This window comes from Schistocerca piceifrons, chromosome 5 (genome assembly GCF_021461385.2).
Source record: "Schistocerca piceifrons isolate TAMUIC-IGC-003096 chromosome 5, iqSchPice1.1, whole genome shotgun sequence".
NCBI lineage: Eukaryota > Metazoa > Arthropoda > Insecta > Orthoptera > Acrididae > Schistocerca > Schistocerca piceifrons.
Window position 1 is genome coordinate 273,810,517 of NC_060142.1, and position 23,780 is coordinate 273,834,296.

Sequence of the window (23,780 nt, forward strand, 5' to 3'; positions counted from 1 at the left end):
CCACTGTACAGCATTTGATGGGGGATGACCACTAACAAGCTTGTCTGTCCGCAAGAATGGGCACCGTCAAATTGTGGCCAAGAAACAACTAGAAAATCCAATTGGTGAGCAGGCTGCACAACATGGTGTGCTTGACTCTAATTACCATTTCACAGCCTGTGCCTTTCTGGATCCGTCCAACTATCACCAGCTTGTTTGAACTGCACAGGTGTGAACTCTCCCTGCAACATATCCTATGTTTCCGTAACATCCCTAACCTTACCCTTCACTAGACCTTGCCCTCCGCCTACCTCTTTACCCCTCCCTGCTTCCACTCCAGCTCCACACACTTCTTCCTCCCCTACCCCCTGTGCCGCCCCTTCCAGCTCACCTGCACACCTAGCAGCCACCATCCTGTCCCTGTGCACTCCCACATGCAGTACTACACCATCTCCTTCCCCCCCCCCCTCCCACCTTTTTTCCCCTTTTTGGGGGGGGGGGGGGTCCTTTAGGGTCTTCCCCCGCCCTTGTCCTGTTAGCCCTCCCCTTTCTGACACACAAGTTGAAAACAGTGGCACAACAGTGTCCCAATTGCTAATGCATAAGTAAAGATGTTATCGACCTAAAGGCTAGGAATATTTTATTACTAATACGACATCTTCAGTTACAATATTTTATTTTTCTGTTTCAGTCCAAACTGTTTCAGAGCTACAACTCCCATTTTGAAGGACTACTTTTTTCATATGGTTCAGTTTACCATCTTCATTTGGCCACAAAGAATTGATCTTCTATATTGCTGAAGAAAACTTATGCTTCAAGTGATGTAAATTACAAAAGATGAATGTGATGAACTGAAACAGATGTAAAGCACAAAAAACAGCAATGTAGTCCTTGAAAGTGAAGTTGTAGTTTGCAACTGCATTGAGCTAAAACAATAAAATTAAATACTATGACTGAAGAATGACATATTACTAACAAAAAAGTTCCTCACATGTAAATTATAATCATGGACTGTCTTTGACGAAATGTCTGTTGCTAAGGGAAATGTTAGTTTGAACACCACAATGCTTTACTTGGCATGGTCCTGTTGGATGCTGGATGCCCTTGCATTCTTCTAATCTGAGATCTGGCCCACCTAGCCACCTAAAAGAAAACCTTTATTTACAAGGATTACAGGGCATTGAGTAATTTGACTTTTTAGATCCAGAAAGAATTGTTGGAGAAAAAAATAACTTCAGATAGCACAAAAAATAACAGCAACTATCAGGCATCAAAACTCCAGACTTGTAAATCTTGCAGACAAGTAGTTTACACATCCACACCCATTGCAACATTCTAGTCTGTTGTTATTGTCAATATAGATTGGTCACAGCAAAGATTTTCATAAATAACAAAGGAAAAGTTCTGCAAACTTTTCTTTTATTGGCATTGATTCATAATGATAAGCACATCAGTGAATGACTGTCTGAAACCTAATACATCAAAAATGGTCATAATTTACTGCCAAGTAGTTTTATACAAAATTTGGCTGGAAATATCGCATAAGCTTTTATCAAGCCTTAACAAAATACAAATCACTGATTGGCATGTGGCATTCATTGTCCAAAAATACATATGTGAATTATGTGTCAAACAGAAGTCCATAACGTCTGGAAACTCACAACTTAACTGCTCTCAGCTTATCCTTCAGCAACTACAACAGTTCAGCTGCCGATGTTCCATGGTTCTCTATGTTGTCTAATGCAGATTGTATTTATACCAATACTTCAAAAAAATTTTCAGTAGTCATATTTCCAACAATTAATGATAATCTATTTTTTGGAGGACTGTTCAATAAAGACTGATTTTTTTTACAACACACCTTTACTCATTCTCATAATTTTGATGATCTTTCTCATTTATTCTCCTTTGGATGCAGTGCACCTGTCCCAACATGTCTCCACTCCATTAAGACATGCTGCAAACTGTTTTTGAAAGTTCCTTCAGGATCATCTCCAATGCCTTCACCACTACTTCTTATTATGGAAAATGCCTCCCACAAAGCTGTTTCTTTGAGTCGGGAAATAGAAAAAAAAAACCACACGGGCTAAATCCTGACTATAGGGAGGGTGAGGAAAGCACATCATAATGATTTTTTCAATATATTCAGTAACAACATTTGCAGTGTTCAGCCATACAGTATGATAGTGCAGCATCCAGCTTGTTTGACAGATATTTGGTCTTTTGCACCTGATGTGGACTTACATAGTTTTGGAATGTGTTCATAAGGTTATTTGTCAATCCTCTTTCACAATGACAGCAGTGGTGTTGTTTTTTTTTCCCCTGAGTGCAGGAAGTGGAGCACTGGGTCCACTTAACATTGAAATTGCTTCTGTCCTCTCCAATTTAAGGCAACTTGGAGCTGTGCTGTAGGGAAGAAAAGACTCCCCATATCCCTCATGTAACAATTGCATAGGCTTCAGCTGAAGATTTTGTAGAGACAAAAGCAGACTTTGAAAGCTGCAAATTGTTCATCATGTGTCACCTCCTTTATTGCGGTAGGTGATAGTGAAAATGTCTCAGCTTGCCCGCCACATCCAGGTGGGAACCATGATTGCAAGCAGTGAAACTAGTATGGTGTGTTCATTACACATTAAGCTAACAGAATCCATACAGTATTATAAATGCAAAAATAACTCTGTCTGTCAGCGCTTTCACGCCTAAACTGCTCAACCGATTTTGATGTATATTGGTATGGAGATAGCTTGACCATTGAGGAATAACTTATGCTACTTTAGAAAGTGTGTAGTACAATATGTTATGGACTTGGAAAATATAACATGAAATATGGAGACATGATTACTCTGTGAAAAAGCTGTTTACTCTTCAATTTTTGAACTGTATTATATTTGTGAAAATGTTCTACGTAATACGATTAAACATTATGAATACAATGCTGTTACAGTCCTCACTTCCATACTGATATCGGTCACAAGCCCACTGTGTTTTAGCCGCTGAGTGTCACACATCTCTTACAGCTTCTGAGATGCTTGAAGATCCCCAACAAAGTCATCATTTAAATGATGTATGATAAAAAGAGAGATGTAGTTTCTTTACATGTAAGTGTGGCATACTTTTATTGAGGCAGCCACATGTAACAGGCAGACACATGAGGGTAGCTGATGTTAGATTAAATTAGATTAGATTGTAGATTGTATTTTATTGGTCCTGTTGTCTACATAGCAGCTTATGCATAAGACATTGGACAAGTCAAGTTATAAATATACAGTCTGAAAGTAATTTCAAGGCATACATATTTAAGCTTACAATAATACACTTTACGCGTAAGTATTTATATAACACATTTCATAAATTTAAATATTCTTCAATTGAGTAAAAGCAGTGAAAGCTTTACTTTCATTCCAATTGATCTGTAGTGAGGAGATCCTCCAGGATGTAGAACATGTCAGAAAAACAACAATACATGACAAATATTTACAGCTCAAACAAATAAGCTAATGTACCATTCCACAGGTCCCAAGTGGAATGATCATCATTTTTTAATGAACACAATATGAAAGAGTCATTTTACAAATACTAATCAACTGAATTTAAAATGAAAAAGTTTATTTATTTATTTATTTATTTATTTATTTATAAGGTAATAAACGTGTAGTACATGAGAAATTCATCAATGGAGTAGAAGGAGTTGGCCACCAATAAATCCTTTAGGCTTCTCTTAAACTGATTTTCATTGGTTTTTAAGCTTTTTATGGCTGCTGGCAAGTTATTGAAAATGTATGTTCCTGAATAATGCACACCTTTTTGTACAACACTAAGTGACTTTAAATCCTTGTGAAGATTATTCTTATTTCTAGTATTGATTCCATGAATTGAGCTGTTGGTTTGAAAAAGTGATATATTTTTAATGACAAATTTCATTATGGAATAAATATATTGGGAAGCAGTAGTTAGTATCCCTAGTTCCTTAAACAGGCTTCTGCAGGATGTTCTTGAGTTCACACCACATATAACTCTTACTGCACGTTTTTGTGCCCGGAAAACTTTAGCTTGGCTTGCTGTATTACCCTAAGAAATAATCCCATATGACATTATAGAATGAAAGTAAGCATAGTATGCCAGCTTTTTCATTTTTATATCCCCTATGTCTGACACAATTTGCATTGCAAATAGAGATTTGTTAAGATGATTCAGCAGTTCTGTGGTGTGCTCCTCCCAGTTGAATTTATTATCAAGCTGTAATCCCAAGAATTTAACACTGTCCACTTCTTCTATCTGCTTGTCATCGTATGTTAGGCATATACTCGTGGACACCTCTTACAAGTTCTGAACTGCATGTAGTGTGTTTTTTCAGAGTTTAGTGACAAGGAATCGGCTAGGACCAGTGATTAATGTCCAGAAATATTTTATTAGCTGATCTTTCTAAAACTACACTTTATTTGCTATTTATTGCAATGTTTGTATCATTGGCAAACAAAACGAACTTGGCATCTGGTAATGTTACTGATTAAGGGTCATTGATATACACTAGAAAAAGGAAAAATTATTGCACACACAAATATTATAAAATTTGTGCTGCATTGAACTACTGATTATTTATTCTCTCTTTCCTTAGTTTAATGCTATTAAATAATTTTAGAAACTCCACATTTTATTTTAGTGCCATCACCATCACTCATCATAAAAAAAAACTACTGATGTGCGTAAACAGCTCATGGTCTTGTGGTAACTTTGATATGTCACTGCCAATTTCGTGTCTGACACTGAACCCCCCACCACATTACTTGCAGTTGTATTTCATTAAGGCAAGCATTAAGGGGGGAGGAATCCCTCCATCATTCCACAGCTTTTTTATACCAACAAGTGTTTCAGCATCCACCAGCACACTCACTTTACAGTAGTTACCCATTGACAGACTGGAACAATGTGTGGTGAAATGGTCACCATAATTCCTACCATCAGAAGTTAAATTCAAGTGTTTGGATGTAATTTATGCAATGCAACCAACTAGAGTGAAGTTGCCCAATATCAATATAATACCAAATCCTTTATGCAGAAAGTGTCAGTTTCAGGACACCCTCACATATAGATTCATATTTTCAGATAGAAATACAATTTGGTCATGGACAAAGAAGAAATCAGCTTTAATTATCAGAACGTGCCCTCCCACGATCAACTTGAATATCATTTTCCTAGTGGACTAATTCATGTCCCCAGGAACAAAACATCAGTTGCATGCTTGGTACATGACTCATTTCAGTCACTACTCATTAACCACAGCTACTCCAGACATATTAGACTACCAATCTTATCTGCAACAGTAGTACTGGGCCATGTAACAAAGAAGCAGCAAAGGAATTCCAGGAGTTTTTAATACTTTCTTGATTTGCATTGACGACTGATGATGCTCTTGCTATGTGATGGTGTTTACGTGACCAAAAGGAATATCAGAATCTTGAACAATGGACTTTTTTTATTTTTCTTCTATTTTTTCCATTTTCAACATTGAGAGATTTAATTTACAAAATTAAGATAAATACCCCCCATGAACCATGGACCTTGCCGTTGGTGGGGAGGCTTGCGTGCCTCAGCGATACAGATGGCCGTACCGTAGGTGCAACCACAACGGAGGGGTATCTGTTGAGAGGCCAAACATGTGGTTCCTGAAGAGGGGCAGCAGCCTTTTCAGTAGTTGCAGGGGCAACAATCTGGATGATTGACTGATCTGGCCTTGTAACATTAACCAAAACGGCCTTGCTGTGCTGGTACTGCGAATGGCTGAAAGCAAGGGGAAACTACAGCCGTAAATTTTCCCGAGGAAATGCAGCTTTACTGTATGATTACATGATGATGGCGTCCTCTTGGGTAAAATATTCCGGAGGTAAAATAGTCCCCCATTCGGATCTCCGGGCGGGGACTACTCAAGACGATGTCGTTATCAGGAGAAAGAAAACTGGCGTTCTACAGATCGGAGCGTGGAATGTCAGATCCCTTAATCGGGCAGGTAGGTTAGAAAATTTAAAAATGGAAATGGATAGGTTAAAGTTAGATATAGTGGGAATTAGTGAAGTTCGGTGGCAGGAGGAACAAGACTTTTGGTCAGGTGATTACAGGGTTATAAATACAAAATCAAATAGGGGTAATGCAGGAGTAGGTTTAATAATGAATAAAAAATAGGAGTGCGGGTTAGCTACTACAAACAGCATAGTGAATGCATTATTGTGGCCAAGATAGACACGAAGCCCACGCCTACTACAGTAGTACAAGTTTATATGCCAACTAGCTCTGCAGATGATGAAGAAATTGATGAAATGTATGACGAGATAAAAGAAATTATTCAGGTAGTGAAGGGAGATGAAAATTTAATAGTCATGGGTGACTGGAATTCGTCAGTAGGAAAAGGGAGAGAAGGAAACATAGTAGGTGAATATGGATTATATGGATTGGGGGGAAGAAATGAAAGAGGAAGCCGCCTTGTAGAATTTTGCACAGAGCTTAACTTAATCATAGCTAATACTTGGTTCAAGAATCATAAAAGAAGGTTGTATACCTGGAAGAATCCTGGAGATACTAAAAGGTATCAGATAGATTATATAATGGTAAGACAGAGATTTAGGAACCAGGTTTTAAATTGTAAGACATTTCCAGGGGCAGATGTGGATTCTGACCACAATCTATTGGTTATGAACTGCAGGTTGGAACTGAAGAAACTGCAAAAAGGTGGGAATTTAAGGAGATGGGACCTGGATAAACTGAAAAAACCAGAGGTTGTAGAGAGTTTCAGGAAGAGCATAAGGGAACAATTGACAGGAATGGGGGAAAGAAATACAGTAGAAGAAGAATGGGTAGCTCTGAGGGATGAAGTAGTGAAGGCAGCAGAGGATCAAGTAGGTAAAAAGATGAGGGCTAGTAGAAATCCTTATGTAACAGAAGAAATATTGAATTTAATTGATGAAAGGAGAAAATATAAAAATGCAGTAAATGAAGCAGGCAAAAAGGAATACAAACGTCTCAAAAATGAGATCGACAGGAAGTGCAAAACGGCTAAGCAGGGATGGCTAGAGGACAAATGTAAGGATGTAGAGGCTTGTCTCACTAGGGGTAAGATAGATACTGCCTACAGGAAAATTAAAGAGACCTTTGGAGAGAAGAGAACCACTTGTATGAATATCAAGAGCTCAGATGGCAACCCAGTTCTAAGCAAAGAAGGGAAGGCAGAAAGGTGGAAGGAGTATATAGAGGGTTTATACAAGGGCGAAGTACTTGAGGACAATATTACGGAAATGGAAGAGGATGTAGATGAAGATGAAATGGGAGATAAGATACTGCGTGAAGAGTTTGACAGAGCACTGAAAGACCTGACTCGAAACAAGGCCCCGGGAGTAGACAACATTCCATTAGAACTACTGATGGCCTTGGGAGACCCAGTCATGACAAAACTCTACCATCTGGTGAGCAAGATGTATGAGACAGGCGAAATACCCTCAGACTTCAAGAAGAATATAATAATTCCAATCCCAAAGAAAGCAGGTGTTGACAGATGTGAAAATTACAGAACTATCAGTTTAATAAGCCACAGCTGCAAAATACTAACACGATTTCTTTACAGACGAATGGAAAAACTAGTAGAAGCGGACCTCGGGGAAGATCAGTTTGGATTCCGTAGAAATGTTGGAACACGTGAGGCAATACTGACCTTACGACTTATCTTAGAAGAAAGATTAAGGAAAGGCAAACCTACGTTTCTAGCATTTGTAGACTTAGAGAAAGCTTTTGACAACGTTAACTGGAATACTCTCTTTCAAATTCTGAAGGTGGCAGGGGTAAAATACAGGGAGCAAAAGGCTATTTACAATTTGTACAGAAACCAGATGGGGCAGTTATAAGAGTCGAGGGGCATGAAAGGGAAGCAGTGGTTGGGAATGGAGTGAGACAGGGTTGTAGCCTCTCCCCGATGTTATTCAATCTGTATATTGAGCAACCAGTAAAGGAAACAAAAGAAAAATTCGGAGTAGGTATTAAAATTCATGGAGAAGAAGTAAAAACTTTGAGGTTCGCCGATGACATTGTAATTCTGTCAGAGACAGCAAAGGACTTGGAAGAGCAGTTGAACGGAATGGACAGTGTCTTGAAAGGAGGATATAAGATGAACATTAACAAAAGCAAAATGAGAATAATGGAATGTAGTCAAATTAAATCGGGCAACGCTGAGGGGATTAGATTAGGAAATGAGGCACTTAAAGTAGTAAAGGAGTTTTGCTATTTAGGGAGTAAAATAACTGATGATGGCCGAAGTAGAGAGGATATAAAATGTAGACTGGCAATGGCAAGGAAATCGTTTCTGAAGAAGAGAAATTTGTTAACATCGAGTATAGATTTAAGTGTCAGGAAGTCGTTTCTGAAAGTATTTGTATGGAGTGTAGCCATGTATGGAAGTGAAACATGAACGATAACCAGTTTGGACAAGAAGAGAATAGAAGCTTTCGAAATGTGGTGCTACAGAAGAATGCTGAAGATTAGATGGGTAGATCACATAACTAATGAGGAAGTATTGAATAGGATTGGGGAGAAGAGAAGTTTGTGGCACAACTTGACCAGAAGAAGGGATCGGTTGGTAGGACATGTTCTGAGGCATCAAGGGATCACCAATTTAGTATTGGAGGGCAGCGTGGAGGGTAAAAATCGTAGAGGGAGACCAAGAGATGAATACACTAAGCAGATTCAGAAGGATGTAGGTTGCAGTAGGTACTGGGAGATGAAAAAGCTTGCACAGGATAGAGTAGCATGGAGAGCTGCATCAAACCAGTCTCAGGACTGAAGACCACAACAACAACAACAACAACATGTATGGGTACCATATACATACATTTAAGCTGGTTTTTAAGTAAAGGTAACATTCAGAGGTGAAAATCTTCTCATTTATAAACCATTACCTGATTCTGTACCCAAGCCAATATTTTATTTGTCTATGAGAAACTATAATGATTTGCCACTCGGGTTGCAAATGTGAAATTTGGTTGATGTTCATGTGTTAGAATACCGTGGAAAAACATTGCCAGCTTTTAATCTGCTATGGAGCAAGCGACAATATTCAGATGAAATAAGAAAGAAAATTATTCCAGGATTAAATGTCTAAAAAATGAAATAAATTGCATTAAACTGACTGCAATTGTTATCGCAAAAATAAGTTACAACGGAAAGACCCATTTTTGAGATAGTATCATCAGACATAACTAAACGTCAGGTTGGGGAATGGGACTGAATCGTGATTTCGATCTTTTGTTTATGAATTAGTTGCTGCTGTTACATATGAGCTGCTCCCTAGAAGATACTGATGTCCAAGTTTTACTGCTGCTCACGAACAGCACTACAGAATTTTGGATGGGACACAGGAAACAAGCACGGCTGTGAGTGAGCGGAAATTACTTCGTGTTGCCACCCATAGGAAAGTACATTGTGTACTTTGGCTTTTTATGAACATCTACCATGTTTAAACTGCAATTTGCCTGAATCTACTTGCATTTGAAATCGAACTGACTTTAAAATTGAACAAGTACTCAACAATAACATACATTTCTGCAGGATGTGCGAAAAGTGTAGATTGGGGCCTGTGATGTACTTATATGCTTGGTGCAGCAATATTGTCGATACTCACCAGGAAGTATGACGGGACCGATTGGGGGTGTGCCAGCTGCTGGTTCTACACAGCCAATGAGAGAGTGGCAGGTAGACAATATTTTTGGAAGTATTTGTAACATTCTCATGTCACTATAGAAGCGAAATTCGCCATGTTTTCAGGAAAAGGGGGGGGGGGGGGAAGGAAAGAAAACAAAAGGCTGTGTTCTCAGGTCTCATCGGAATCACCTTCCAGAAATCACAACATATTTGGATGAAACGGCCAAATATTTGTGACAATAAAAGATACAAGATTCACAGCTGTTCTGGTGGGATTATGACAATTTTGAAAAATATTGATACCACAGACAACAGTTTAAGTAAACAAAAAAGCCAGTGAAGATATAGAAACTGTTTACACTAACTTTCTTGTTTATTTTATTTCTCCTTGTAGTATCATAATGTAGACAATCAATAAATGGCGTAAGTTTAGAATAGGTGTACGTTAACTGATGAGGCAGAGAAAGTTTGTAACTTTGATCAGTCAGAATATGTTAAAAATAAATGTTCTCAAGGATCCTCTTTAAAAAGGGTGGGGATAGGTCATCTTATATTCAGGGTCGTCTTATTTTTGGGTAAATATGGTACATTAATCTGTCATTCTATTGAATCTGTATGATATGCACTAATTACAGCTTTGAACCATCTAACTGCTAAGCTTCCATGACACCATTCTAATTGTCATGGTAGGCACTGTTCCATGGCACGCCTCGCTTCTCCGAGCCAGTATGTTGCATTATGGAATAACTGCTCAACCAGTGTATGTGACTCCTAAACAAAATAACTTATAAAAAATACTTTCACTCTGATGATCATCGTTCATCAGTTAGGTAGATGTTCGCTAACACAGTGCTGTACCACAGGTGATATTTTACGCCACAAGCTGTCAATAATGTTATTTCATTTCATAGTAATTTGCAAATGAATGAAGTTGTTTTCAGTTTGGATCATATTTTATTGGCTTCTATACCTGTAACCTGAAATTCTCAAATGTAACTTTCCAGGTACTGAAGTATCTGTGTACACCACCTGAACCACATAGAGGTGTTGAGTTTTTCACCGAATGCACAAGTTGTAACAAGCAGATACGCGGTCCTGGCTGCTCATTGTGCAAGAGACTAAGTTTTCAATGTGTGATTTGCCGCATCTCAGTGCGAGGTAAGTTTATCAATTTATTGTATCTTACACTTTTGAAATATTTGTTGTTACTCTGAGCTGGAGACCTTGCACTGTTTAGTCAGAAAATTCAGTTCTGGTGTGAAACTAAATAACGAACTTTTATTAGTTCACCGAACAAAAGTAACATGGTTAGACTTAAAACAAAAAATAATGCAAAAGAGCAGATATATAAAACTGTCCATTGCAACAACACCAAAGATGAATGTTCTAGCAGAGGCATTGATACTAAATGAAATTTCCATCACTCCCACCGGAAATGATGCCTCTCAGCATTTCAGCTTCGTAGTCCAAATCCTTGGATTAGTTGATAATGTCTGGTTCTTGGCAGTGGCTTCATCATCATGTGTGCAAGCATTCCTCTCATTGAAATGTGCACCATCGTGATTTCTCCTGAATCAGTTTTTTCTTTGATGAAATGATGTCTGATGTCAATGTGTTTAGTGCGACCTTTGTATCCGCTTGCCCTTGACAGATCAATTGCACCTTTGTTGTCACAAAACAATTTAATCGAGTCTTCTTTTGGGAAAGGGAATATTTCTCTCTGCAACCATTGCAGCCAAAGTGCTTCCTGACATACAGAAGCTAATGCCATATATTCTGCTTCTGTTTTCAAGAGAGCTACCATTGGTTGTTTTCTGCTGTTCCGTGAAACTACTGCACCTTGTGACATAAACAAGAAACCAGTGGTTGATTTGTATCTGCAGTGTCCCCAGCCTAGTCAGCATCAGTGTATCCTGTGATTCATGGCCCACAATTTTAGAAAATTATACTTTGAAATATTTATTGTCTTTTATACAGGGTGTCCCAGCTATCTTGTCCACCCAAAATATCACTGGAACAATAACAGCTATTGGAAAACGACTTTCACCGGTATCAATGTGGGGCTGGGGCCCATGAATGTACATATTTGGAAACATTCTTCAACGAAAGCATATGTGTTTTTTAACACAAACTTATGTTTTTTAAATGGACTTCCTATATTTTTTCTTCAGCAATCCATAGCATGACAAAGCACATACACAATGGCGTTGATTGCATCGCAATATTCCCATTACGTCCCGAGATATTGAGACGCGAAGTTGACGCTTGAAACACCCGACATGCGCTGCTAGCGCACGTCCTGAGGCTCAGGCGTGAACCCCACGCTGCCCGTAATCGCGATGTGATTGACATGTGTAATCACACCTCCATACTTATCAAGAGGGACACTTACCTGTCAATCACATCGCGATTACGGGCAGCATGGGGTTCACGCCTGAGCCTCAGGAAGTGCGCTAGCAGCGCATGTCGGGTGTTTCTAGCGTCAAGTTCACGTCTCAGTATCTCGGGATGTAATGGGAATATTGCGATGCAATCAACGCCTTTGTGTATGTGCTTTGTCATGCTATGGATTGCTGAAGAAAAACTATAGGAGGTCCATTTAAAAAAACATAAGTTTGTGTTAAAAAACACATATGCTTTCGTTTTAGAATGTTTCCAAATATGTACATTCATGGGCCCCAGCCCTACATTGATACCGGTGAAAGTCGTTTTCCAATAGCTGTTATTGTTCCAGAGATATTTTGTGTGGACAAGATAGCTGGGACACCCTGTATATTTAATTCCTTTTATATATCATAGAATTCTGTTTACTGCTTGCCAGTGGGGTATTCTGGGGTTAGTATTAAACTGACTCACCATTACAATTGCTTATGCCAGATCTTGCCTAGCACTTATCTTCTCTGTATGGGGCATTCTTTATGGCATTTTTTTCTCTCCCTGTCTTTGTGGTCATTTAGTGAGCTCATACTTGACTGTTATCCAGTGGCATGGATACTGGATGGCAATCTTCCGTGTAAAATCCAATGTGTATAATAGGTCTGGTCCAGCCATAAAAGTCAATGTTTGCAACCTCGATAGTCAGATTCTTAGACAATTAGCTACATCTCTGAGGTCTTTTAGTTTAAAATGTTCCTTTAACTTCTCTTTAAATTCAGTTTTTTGTTGCAAAAAATTAGGAAGTCATCTACATAAACTGCTACAATGAATATATTTCATTTTTGTAGTAAACACAAGTGTCAGCTGTGGATGTACCAAAATTCAAACTTAGTACAGCTTTGTCCATTTTAATGTTCCAACAGCGACTTCCCTGTTAAGTCTATAGACTGCTTCCTTAAGTCTTTTAATGCCTTCCTCTTTAACTGTCTTTGTCATGTAGTGAACTGTAGGAATTTTAACACAAATTTCTTCTTTTAAGTTACCTTGCAAAAAGCTGTCACTATGCCACAATGGGCAATGTGAAAATCATATTTGGCAACTAGATTAAATAAATAACATTGAATTGTTTCATATCACTGGCACATAAGCTCTGTCATACTCCAAACCTCTGACTTATGCATGTCCCATAACTTTCAGATGAGTTTTACGACAGATTATTTGTCCTTGTAAGTCTCTCTTTATCTTAGAGATCTGCTTGAGATTGATATCTTTTTTTGCCTGGAGGCAGGCTTGCTAATTCCCAAGGTTGATTTTCTGCTTGTGACTTTAATTCTTCCTGAATTTCTTCAATCCATTTCTGTGAGACCCTAGATTGCAATGCTTTTTCCAAAGTTGATGGTTCTGATTTGTGTGAATCTTTAGTGTGATAGGACATGCATTCATCCATCTTCTTCGGTCTTGCTGTTTGGGAAGATCTTCTGGGTACTTATTTTGGTGGTTCATAGTCTTTGTTTATTTTGACTGAGTCTTGTTTTGACTGAGTCTTTTGAAATGCTGTTATCTGCTGTGGCAGTCCTTGAATCGTCTTGTGCCTCAACTGAGCCTAATTCTTCTGAAACACTACTATATGGCATGGTGTCCCTTGAATCGTTATGTGCCTCAATGTTCTTCTCCTTAGTTGTGAACAGAATAAATATCTGGTTTGGTTCCTGCAAATGATCAGGATCAGATATTCCTGGCTCGTCATTTCTCTTTTGAATTGTTTCTTCTTTAAAAATTACATCTCTTGCTTTTATAAGTCTTTGATGAACAGGATTGAACAACCGGTATTCCTTACTGTCTTCGCAGTATCCAAAAAGTATGCACTGATCACAGCTCTTGTCCTATTTGTGCCAATTGGCTTTTTGTGTGTGAACATACACCTTACTGTTGAATAATATCAGATGTCAGAGGTCAGGTTTCTTCCCTGAGAAAGTTTCCTCTGGTGTTATATTGTTCAGAGCTTTTGTTGGTGGTCTATTAATAGGATAAACTGTGGTGAAGACTGATTCTCCCAAAAATTTTGTAGGTAATTTCACATCAGATAACGCACATCTTACCTTCCCCATGATCATTCTATTGTATTATTCTGCTACACCATTTTGTTCTTTAGTGTGGGGAAGTGTGGTCACCCCTTAAGAATTCCATCAACCATTCGTTTATATATTCCTTTCGATTATCAGCTCATAATGTACAAAGTCTTTCACCTGTCTGATTTTCTACAAATTTCTTAAAATTGCGAATAATATCAGATACTTGGTATTTATTACTCTCTAAAAATCATCAATCAGAGTTATAAAATATTTAGCTCCCTCAACTGATGATGTTTGTATGGGACCACATAAATCTGAATGTACCAACTCCAAAATCCTTTGAGCTCTAGGCACATAATGCACAGAGTACTGATGGCTCTTTCGTATATGATGCCATTAACCAAACCTTTTCGTAATTCCTCCATCGCATCTGAGTGTAGATCCTTAATCTTCTGTGCCATAGATTTGCACTACTAGACAAGGAAGCAGACATTGCTTCAACACTGTTTATACATTACGTTGATTAACAATACTGTAGCTACCAATTTCTTCTCTGCATCACAAATTTGACAGCCTCTATCATCAAAGAAGACCAAATGGCGCTGTTTCACTATTTTTCTGACAGAAAGTAAATTTGTACTTAACTGAGGGACATAGAGCACAGCATGTCTGTTACCCTAATGTTTGTCATCTCTCTGCCTGCTTTTGGATCCTGTTCCTTTACTGGGTACATTTTAATCATTAGCCATCACCACTTGTGAATTGGGCACTGTTGCTGTGAAATTCAGATCACATGGGTACTTTGACGTATGTGCTGACGCACCAGAATCCATGTACCAGTCTTTGTGTATAGCTTTAGCTGATGCTGATGTCATTAAGAATGTCTTATAACTATTTTCTTTCAAGGGAGATTTTGCACTTGCCTCATTTTTGCTGCAACATCTCTTTGCTGTGTGTACATGTTTGTTGCAGTTGTAATACCTCGGACCTCTGGGACTTAATATGGGTTGCAGTTGTCTGTTTTTGCTTGAAGAGCGTAATTAAAACTTGAATTGCCATGTGCCTCATCCTTCACTTCCTGTAGTAATTTGTTTTTAGTAGAATTACTCGTTATTGCCATATTGGAATTCTCTAAAGCCATCAGGATTGATTTGTACTCATTAGGCAGCCCTGCTAACAGAATACATCCTACCCATTTGTCTTGAAATTCAAAGCTTAGACCATTTAATTTGTTTGACATTGTAATTATTCTTGACACATGCTCTTCCACAGCTGAACAGTTCTGTTGTCGACATCCTATTCTTTGATAAAGTCCCAAGTCTTCATAAATTTGTTTTAACTTATCCCAAGCTTCTTTCGCAGTTGAGGTGTTCTGTAGGTTCCCTGGTAAGATTATTTTAGGCTTTGCGGTACATATCTAAACTTTGTTTCTGATCTCGCCCATTATGGACTGCCACAGTTGTTTGTTTTGTAAATAAATTTTCATTGCAAAGTGGCATGCATTATAGTTTTCTCTTCCCTTTAGTTTTTCAGTTAATGGCAACAGGTTAGCCGTGGTCAAACTCATGATGTATTTGTGTCTGATGCAATAGAGACACGTGTAGTTTTTGCTTGCTTCAAATAAACCATAGTTTTCCATAATACCACCAAACTAAGTGGTCTGGACCTGTAACCTTTTGTGGTTCGAGTTTTAAATGAAAACGCATTTCCGGTTTGATACTAAATAACAAACTTTTATTAGTTCACAGAATGAAAGTACCGTAAGACAATTAGACTCAAAATGAAAAATAACGCAAAATGGCACATATATAAATGCATCCTTAACGACAACACTGAAGATGAATTTTCTAGCAGAGGCGTTGATTCATTGATTCTAAATGAAATTTCAAACAGTTTTGAGGTTCTATAAGCAACGTGATCTTTATATACACTGCTGGAAAAAAATAATGCAACACCATCAAGGGCTATATTGAGTGACACCACTGTATAATGTGTGCATACTGAAGGGGTTGTGTCTTTGTGACCTCTGAACAAATTAAGCCATTTGAATGAGGTCACAATGTGGGCCTGCGGAAAGCTGGATGGACATGTCAGTGGATTGCTGCATATGTTGGGCACAGTGTATCTGTGTTGTGTTGCTGCTTTCAGCAGTGGTCTGTGGAATGTTGCTGCACTTGAAGACCACGTTCTGAACGTGTGAGTAGTAGACACATTCATCAAGATCAGCACATTGTGCAAGGAGTGATGGCTAGCCACATGTAATCTAGGGAAGAAATCTGGAAACATGTTGCAGCTGCTGTGTCACCAAGGATCATTGGGATCTGTCTGCCTGCAGCAGGGTTAAGATCATGTGTACCTCTCACCAGGCTACCGCAGACGCCATGACGCCACCAAGAAAAGAGTCGACTGAAGAGTGGAATGGCACCCTCTTGTCTTCAGTGATAAGAGTAGATTTTGTCTAAATGTGTGTGATGGATGTACACATGTGTGGTGTAGATTTGATGAGCAGCCTATTCCCGATTGCATTCCTCCACGAAACACGGGTCCCAGCCCGAGCTTGATAATGTGGGGTCCATCAGTTATAACTTGCACTCACGTAAGGTGTTTCTGCTGGTTTAATTAACCAGTGCCTCTGCACTGCACAGGCTGGTATCCCCTTGCTACTGCCATTTCTTTGACAGAAAGATGATGTGCTTTCACATATCCACATACAGTTGCTGGGACGCAACATTCTCTTTTCTCGCTCTCCAGAGCCTGCAAGAACCGTTACGAAATTGTGACACTAGATGCGAGGTGCTTGGGGCAGTCTTGCACAGCATGCCACTTGGGACCTTTGAGAGTGTTTACGTGTGAGAATAAATGCTTATGTTGCTGCTAGCAACTTTATGTGAACTCATATCATCCTACTGAAAAAGTAAAGCACATTGTCACCTAAGATAATTGAAGGTGCCTGTTTGGGCACCCTTTACTGTGACGTGTGTTTCATTCTGTCTGAATTTGTTATCGTACACTCCTACAGTAATGAACAATCTGTCACATCACATGTCAATAAAATATTCTTGTCCTTGAGGATGCTGCATTCTTTTTTCCTGGCAGTGAAATTAGTCTGTAGGATTTCATTCACGCAGTCATTTAGTAATTCATACATCGTGCTCTTTAAATTCCACTGGGCAAGGGAGCCATCAGGAACTTGAAGTGAGTCAAGCTATACATTAACATGTAAAAACAGCCATTCTAGGCAGCTACTGTAAACACATTACCAACAAGTAATGGCTAGTGCTAATATACTCAAACTGATATATACAAGAATTATTTAATAAATGTACATGTATATTAGGAGAAAAGTAGTTACCTTGAAAAAGTTGCTGTTTCTCCTCTTATGCTACATGGTTGCTGGTTTAATGTAATTGTTCAAGCTAAGTTTTTATATTATGTATTTCACACGGAATACTATCAGGTGTCCATATACTGACAAAGTCAAAACTTGTTTAATATGAACACTACAATTGTGCAGAACTTAAATGCCTAAGTCTGAATATTGTGATAAATTATACGAATGGCTAATGATATCAGTCTGAACCCTAAATAAATATGTTGAGCCTATATGGAAATTACCTCACACAGACTCCTCAAGACTAGTTATTGCAAAGTAAACAAAGATATTACATTTGGTTTGTTACATGACATTGCAGCAGTTTGCAAAAATTTTTAATCTAGAAATGATATTTGGAATACAAACATATTTTGTAGAGAATGAATGATTGTGTAATCTTAAATACAATTTCTATAAAGGATTTGTAGTACTTTGTGTATTGCCAAAAGCAATGGTAATTAGTAAAAGAAGCTACTTTGATTTCATAGGATATTAACATTTTCTGAGATAAAGCAAAAATGGAAGACAATGAATTCCAAAAATATAACAGAAAATGAAATATAAAAAGGTAAATGAAATGTCATTAAAAATTACCAAACGGCATAATAACCCAAGAACTCCTTTTTATTACATAAGATATGAAAATTTCAAAGAAACAGCATGTAACTGCTCTCATATGGTTCATTTGTCACAGATGGATTGTCATCTACTACTGAACAGGCACCACAAAGGTACAGATTCATTTCAGTGGAAAGTTCTTGTGAAAGTCGTTTATGAAGAATGTCATTTTATTTGGTGACGACACAAGGACTAAATAAGAGAACCGATGGTCGGTGATTGGTGACCACGTGGAATTTTGTGCCATAGAGAAAAACATGGAATTTCTTCCCAGCATATACAAAGGCAAAAGCTTCCTTTTCTATCAAGAGTACCTAGTTTGAACAGAAGTCAGGGTTTTGAGGCTGCTCAGAGCCGTCGACATATCTATGATGCAATACTGCCCCGAACCCTTACTCTGAAACATCCGTCACAAGGACCAAGTGGAGACCTGGTTGGTATGTCACTAAACAGGGCGCAGACTGCAACATGGTCTTAAGGATGGAAAATGAGGTTCCACAAGCAGGTAACCAACAAAACCGAGTCCTTTTGTGCAGCAACGCATGTAACGGCTGCACATATGTCACTGCCCCAAGCAAAAATTTGTGGTAGTAGGTGACTTTGTTTAGAAAAACCTGAAGTTATTGGACTGACGTAGTGTGTGGAAGTGATACAATAGTAGAGACTGTTGATGCAGGGGTTTGAGATCCTCATGAGAAACTTCATACTGATAAGCTTATCTGGGCGTGACAGGAAGTAAGCCTGCTCAGTAGCGCAATGGCAGCACCGGAAGCAGACTTTTCCAGCGGATCGCGCTTAGTTAAAAGTCTAGCGTGATCCGCCAGGCGCCTCGTGCAGCAACTAAGTCCGTTTCAAGGTCACCCGCGTTCTACAGCGTTATGCAATAGATGCACACAGCCATTGAAACTATAGGAGGTTACAAAAATTGACATTTTTTAAATTTACACTTCACCCCAGTCACCTGGAAGGCAGAAAAAAAAAATACAGACATTATGTAAATGTTCCTCAGTGGAGGCACTGGAAACTACAGTGTCCCCCAAATAGTTTGGACAACATGGTGCAGACACTATTATTTGTTCCAAAAAAGTTGAAAAATAGTGGGAACACTGGCTACTGCAGAAGGCAATTGCAAGTAGTGGTGCAGTTAAAAACTGTTATTGACAACTAGCATACACTATGTCTCTGTATCTAAAGGGAGTTGTGAATAGGCATCCAACGAGTCAATTTTTTAGAAGTATTGACTACCTGATAATTTTGCAAAGAGTTCATCTGGACATGATATCGGATATGTATCCGCTGTAGATTATGCATTCACAGAAATTTTAAAATTACCTCAGATGCATAACCGGCCCAACAGTTTCTTTATTATAACTAAGGGGGTGGACCACTCACATATTGCAATAGACCGAACAGTGCTGGATTCCGTGAGGTGATTTAATTCATCTTTGACTTGTTTCCCGAGTGCCACTGGAACTAGACAAGCCCAGAAAAAAGAGGCTGAGCAGAAGGTTTCATGATAATGTGCACTTTAAAATTGCTGACACACCCCAATCCAGAAGATAATAAAGAGGAAATCCCAAAACATAATGCATGTAGCTCTGTACTTGGCCTTGTTCAGGCACTAAATTCACTTCATCTGAAATGGTAAAACCAAATAACTTAAAAGCATATGATCCAAAAAGATTCTCCATGCATGTGTTATCTACAACAAGAAAGTTAAGTGATCAAACTACTAACTTGTAGGCCACTGGGGTGGAGAATTGGCCAAGAAGAAGAATACTCTCTTCATTGTAATTTACTAATTTTCATGATACAGGGAGAAGCAGTGGGGAGCCCAAGTCCATGTGAGTTTGTGAGTTTAAGAAGGTTACCGCTGCTCTTGTATCCACTTGCATATACAGAACTTAAAGAAAATCTGTAACATCAATGAAAAGCTTGCTTGGTGCAATGGAAATAGCCAATATAATGTTTACGTCCATATCCCCATAGGGATCGTTGTGCTGAATTTTTGCAGTACAAATGGAAACAATGTGACCTTTTTTGTTGCAATTGTGATAGGTAGTCCAGCGTTTTGGGCAGTATGGATGCTCGTGGTTAATGAAACAATAAGGGCCGGACCAGAGTGTGGAACACATTGTTGCTGTTTACTGGCCCGTTTTCTTTGTTGGTGCAGTTGCTGCTGGGAGCGAGACCAGCCACCTTGATGCTGTGATCGTGTGCAGATCACCAAGACTGCTGTGGAGGAGAGGGTGGGATTGCTGATACATCACACTGTGACTCAATTTGGTTATCCGCAGCTCGTGATGCCTTGAACGATTGTGCAGTAGATAAAACCTGAGAAAGGGATGGATTTTCACACTCTCGCACCTCACAATCCGGATCCAAATGAATGATACACAAAATGACGATGACAATGTATCCCATGGAGTTCAGCTGCCCATGCTCAACAGGATTGATGTGGTTGCTTCCTACAGTCGTAAAACTCAACCTGGGATGCAATAACATGGTTGCATTTACAAAAGTATTTTGAAAGGAGTTCACACATTTGGTCAAACATTAAAGAAGACGGATCCTGCAAAGGGGTGAGCTGCCATAGGACTTGACACATTGTTAGCAATAGGGAAGGAATGAGGCATAACATAAAATAGCATCAGTAACTCCAAAAGCTTTCAAGTGTTGTCGCAGATGTTTCTTGTATGTGTCCTGTTCCATTGTATGGTTGTATGTATAAAAGGGAATTGGGTGAACCATGGTGGCCGCAGAGGGCAAAGCAGCAGGTAATACAGATTGAGGAGCATGCTGACTAGACGAAACAGAAGCCAATGATTGAAGTACCTGAGTTTGATTGTCCAGCACTTGTGATTGGTGGTGCAGTGGTGCGGCAAATGATTCTTGCTGTTCAACCAAGTGTCCTCCGTAATGCCATCAGCCATTGGAAAAGTAGAAATTTGCACCAATCATGTTGTAATTAGGTATAAGTACAACACGACCAGTAGACTGAACACAACTTTTTTCCACTGAAGTATTAACAACTTGAACACAGTATTTAAGTACCATTAGGGAGGAACCAATTACGTATGCAAAGAACTGTAGCAACACACTTAGTTTTAGTAGCTTTAAATAGACTGGGGCCAGTGGTGGGCTCTGTGGTGATTTCTCTCTCTCTCTCTCTCTCTCTCTCTCTCTCACTCACTCACACACACACACACACACACACACACATACACACACACAGAAATACAAACCTGATGTGCCCTCTGCAGAAGACATAGCACTGCCACAAGCATGACCTTTTGAAGGTATGTGCACGCGTCACTACAGTCATCAGTTTGTAGTGTCCTCTCCCCCACCTCCTTGTTTTTTCTCTTCATATTCCCCCACTGCCTCCCCCTTCATTTTCTAGGCCTAGAAACTGCAATTTTCAGTTAGCAGTGCTCAAGTTATTTATATGCACTTTCTCCTCTACTTCCCAGACCACTCACATTTTTCAAGACTTAGGTCGTGTTTTGCGTCTCATGGGGATACTGGATAATAGCATGTGAGGGGGGAGGCTGATTATGTTCTGATAGCATATATACAGTAATATAATATAATAAAACCAATACGTAAATCATACAGTATCTACAAAGCATATTGTTAAAAAAAATTCATGTAGAATTGTATAAACACTTATTACATAAAAATCAGTGTAGTTTTCAAATGTTAAACAACTCCTCTAAAAGATACTTGTAATTTTAAATAAAATTAAAACAAAGGTACAATCTGGTTTTCAAATAACTAGGTAGATTGCAATTATTTGCATGACTTATCTGTGCTTAATAGTCAATGAGTTTAACTCTGTACTGTGGATCCATGATGTATTTAACTCATGTAAATGTAAACAAGTGCACAAATGTACACTGGTATGAAATTCAACATCTAACAAGTGTCAGTGGAGGGCTTTATGTGTATGGACACCCATAGTTACACAAGGTGCTTTTTAGCTATATCGCTTTTGTTTCTGACAAACCAGATTCTTTAAATTTTTAACAAACCTATGTGGAATGTGCCACATGCTGTCCATTATAATGTCAACATGGCATATGTGATAGTTGTAATGGAATAGGACATATAACAACAAGTTTTTTAAAGGTATGTATGAAAACATAAACTTCCTATTTTCTCATTTGTAATGGTAAATATGAATAACGATTGTATACGTACTCTACGTAAATGCGTCACTTTACCAGATCGGAGGATGACAGTCTTAACTGTTGAAACTGGTCATCAGGAATTAATAGTATTGAATGCAATCTTGGCTGTAAAATTTTCTTCATATCTCAAATTCACAGCAAAAATATAGACAGACATACAATGTAAGGCAGGTAAGGAGCTGCTAGATAGTTTGAGAAAACTCAGATTCTGTTTCGATCTTTCATTCACACATTGAGTTTACCAAGAAAAGAGCGTGTGCTGTTAAACAGGAAATTGAGAGTCTTTGTGAACACCTCATTGTAAAACTTGTCCTGTGCTCCCTGATGTACAGAGTTACTCAACCCTGCCTATTGAAGGAGTCCAAAGCTAAGCAGCTTCAAATGTGTGTAGGTTTCAGTAGTTATGCAGAGCTGAAGAGGCTTGAACTGGATAAACTAGCATCAAGAGCTGCATCTGATTAGCCTTTGGACTGAAGACCACAACAACAATCCTTGACCAATGTCAGCTTGTGTGCCCTCTGTAATGACATTGTCAATAGGGCATTAATTCATTAATTCCTGATCTTTTTTCCTTCCTTTGTTCCTCTTTCAGCTGTTGGTAAGTAGGTGCGCTTCTTCTGTTTTAGTATAAGTATGACATTTAATTCACTGGAGGTTGGTGCATTGGCAGTCTGATTGAAGCCAAATGCCATAGACAGTTTACTATTATTCACATTTTTAAAAAATAGTTTTCCTAAAGCATTTTATTAGCTTGCACTATCATCTTTCTTCTTTAAGATTAGGTGTGCATTTATCAAAAATTACTCTAATAGGAACTGTAATTTTTTTTAAGGACATTGTTTCCACATATTTTAGCTTTCAGTTGTATCACATTTTTCATTATTCTTAAGGAAGAGCAGGGCTTGTGTACTAGATTTTTCACAGTACTTCTTATTTTCTCTCTGCTGTTCACATGAATGATTGAATTGTCCGCTCAAACAATTTTGTAAATGACATTTTTGTTGAAAGGGAGTTAAGAGTCAGAATAGTGTTGTATCTGTGGTCCTGCATGTACAGATTAAATTTTTCTGCATTACGTAATTTTGGCACCACTGTCGAACCACAAAATTCTTTGTTGTGGCAAGCAACATTATAAGTGAAGGCATCACAAGTAACACAGCAGATGTTGTGGTAACAAGCAGAGCACAGAAGTAAATGTAGCATTCAAGTCTGGAAGGACAATAAACGCAAGTTATTATTAAGGCGCTGTTAAGGCATTGTGGAGAAATAGTCCTGTTTCTGGAAAACTGTCACCTGAAATGTTGAGTGGAACAGTAAAATAAGTTTCTCATAATTCGAATAGCATTGTAACGTAGTAGTGTATCACATAGTCGAAAGTGGAATTTTTTGAACATAATTGCAGTTTTTCATACAGTTTTCATTTAACACATTTCGAGAGAAATGTTCAAAATTATTAGGAATTGAATTTTGTTCTTTTCTAGGAAATAGTTTGGC

General features: G+C 38.5%; 1 protein-coding gene across 3 annotated transcripts in view; it reads left to right on the plus strand.

The window, feature by feature from the left end:
- Positions 1 to 23,780, plus strand: part of LOC124798409 (GATOR complex protein WDR59) — a 283,785-nt gene that overhangs the window by 253,626 nt on the left and 6,379 nt on the right. For all 3 annotated transcript variants that reach the window (XM_047261802.1, XM_047261803.1, XM_047261804.1), the window contains one exon: positions 10,659 to 10,812. In XM_047261802.1, the coding sequence (XP_047117758.1) occupies positions 10,659 to 10,812 (154 nt within the window). The remainder of the gene's footprint in view (positions 1 to 10,658; positions 10,813 to 23,780) is intronic.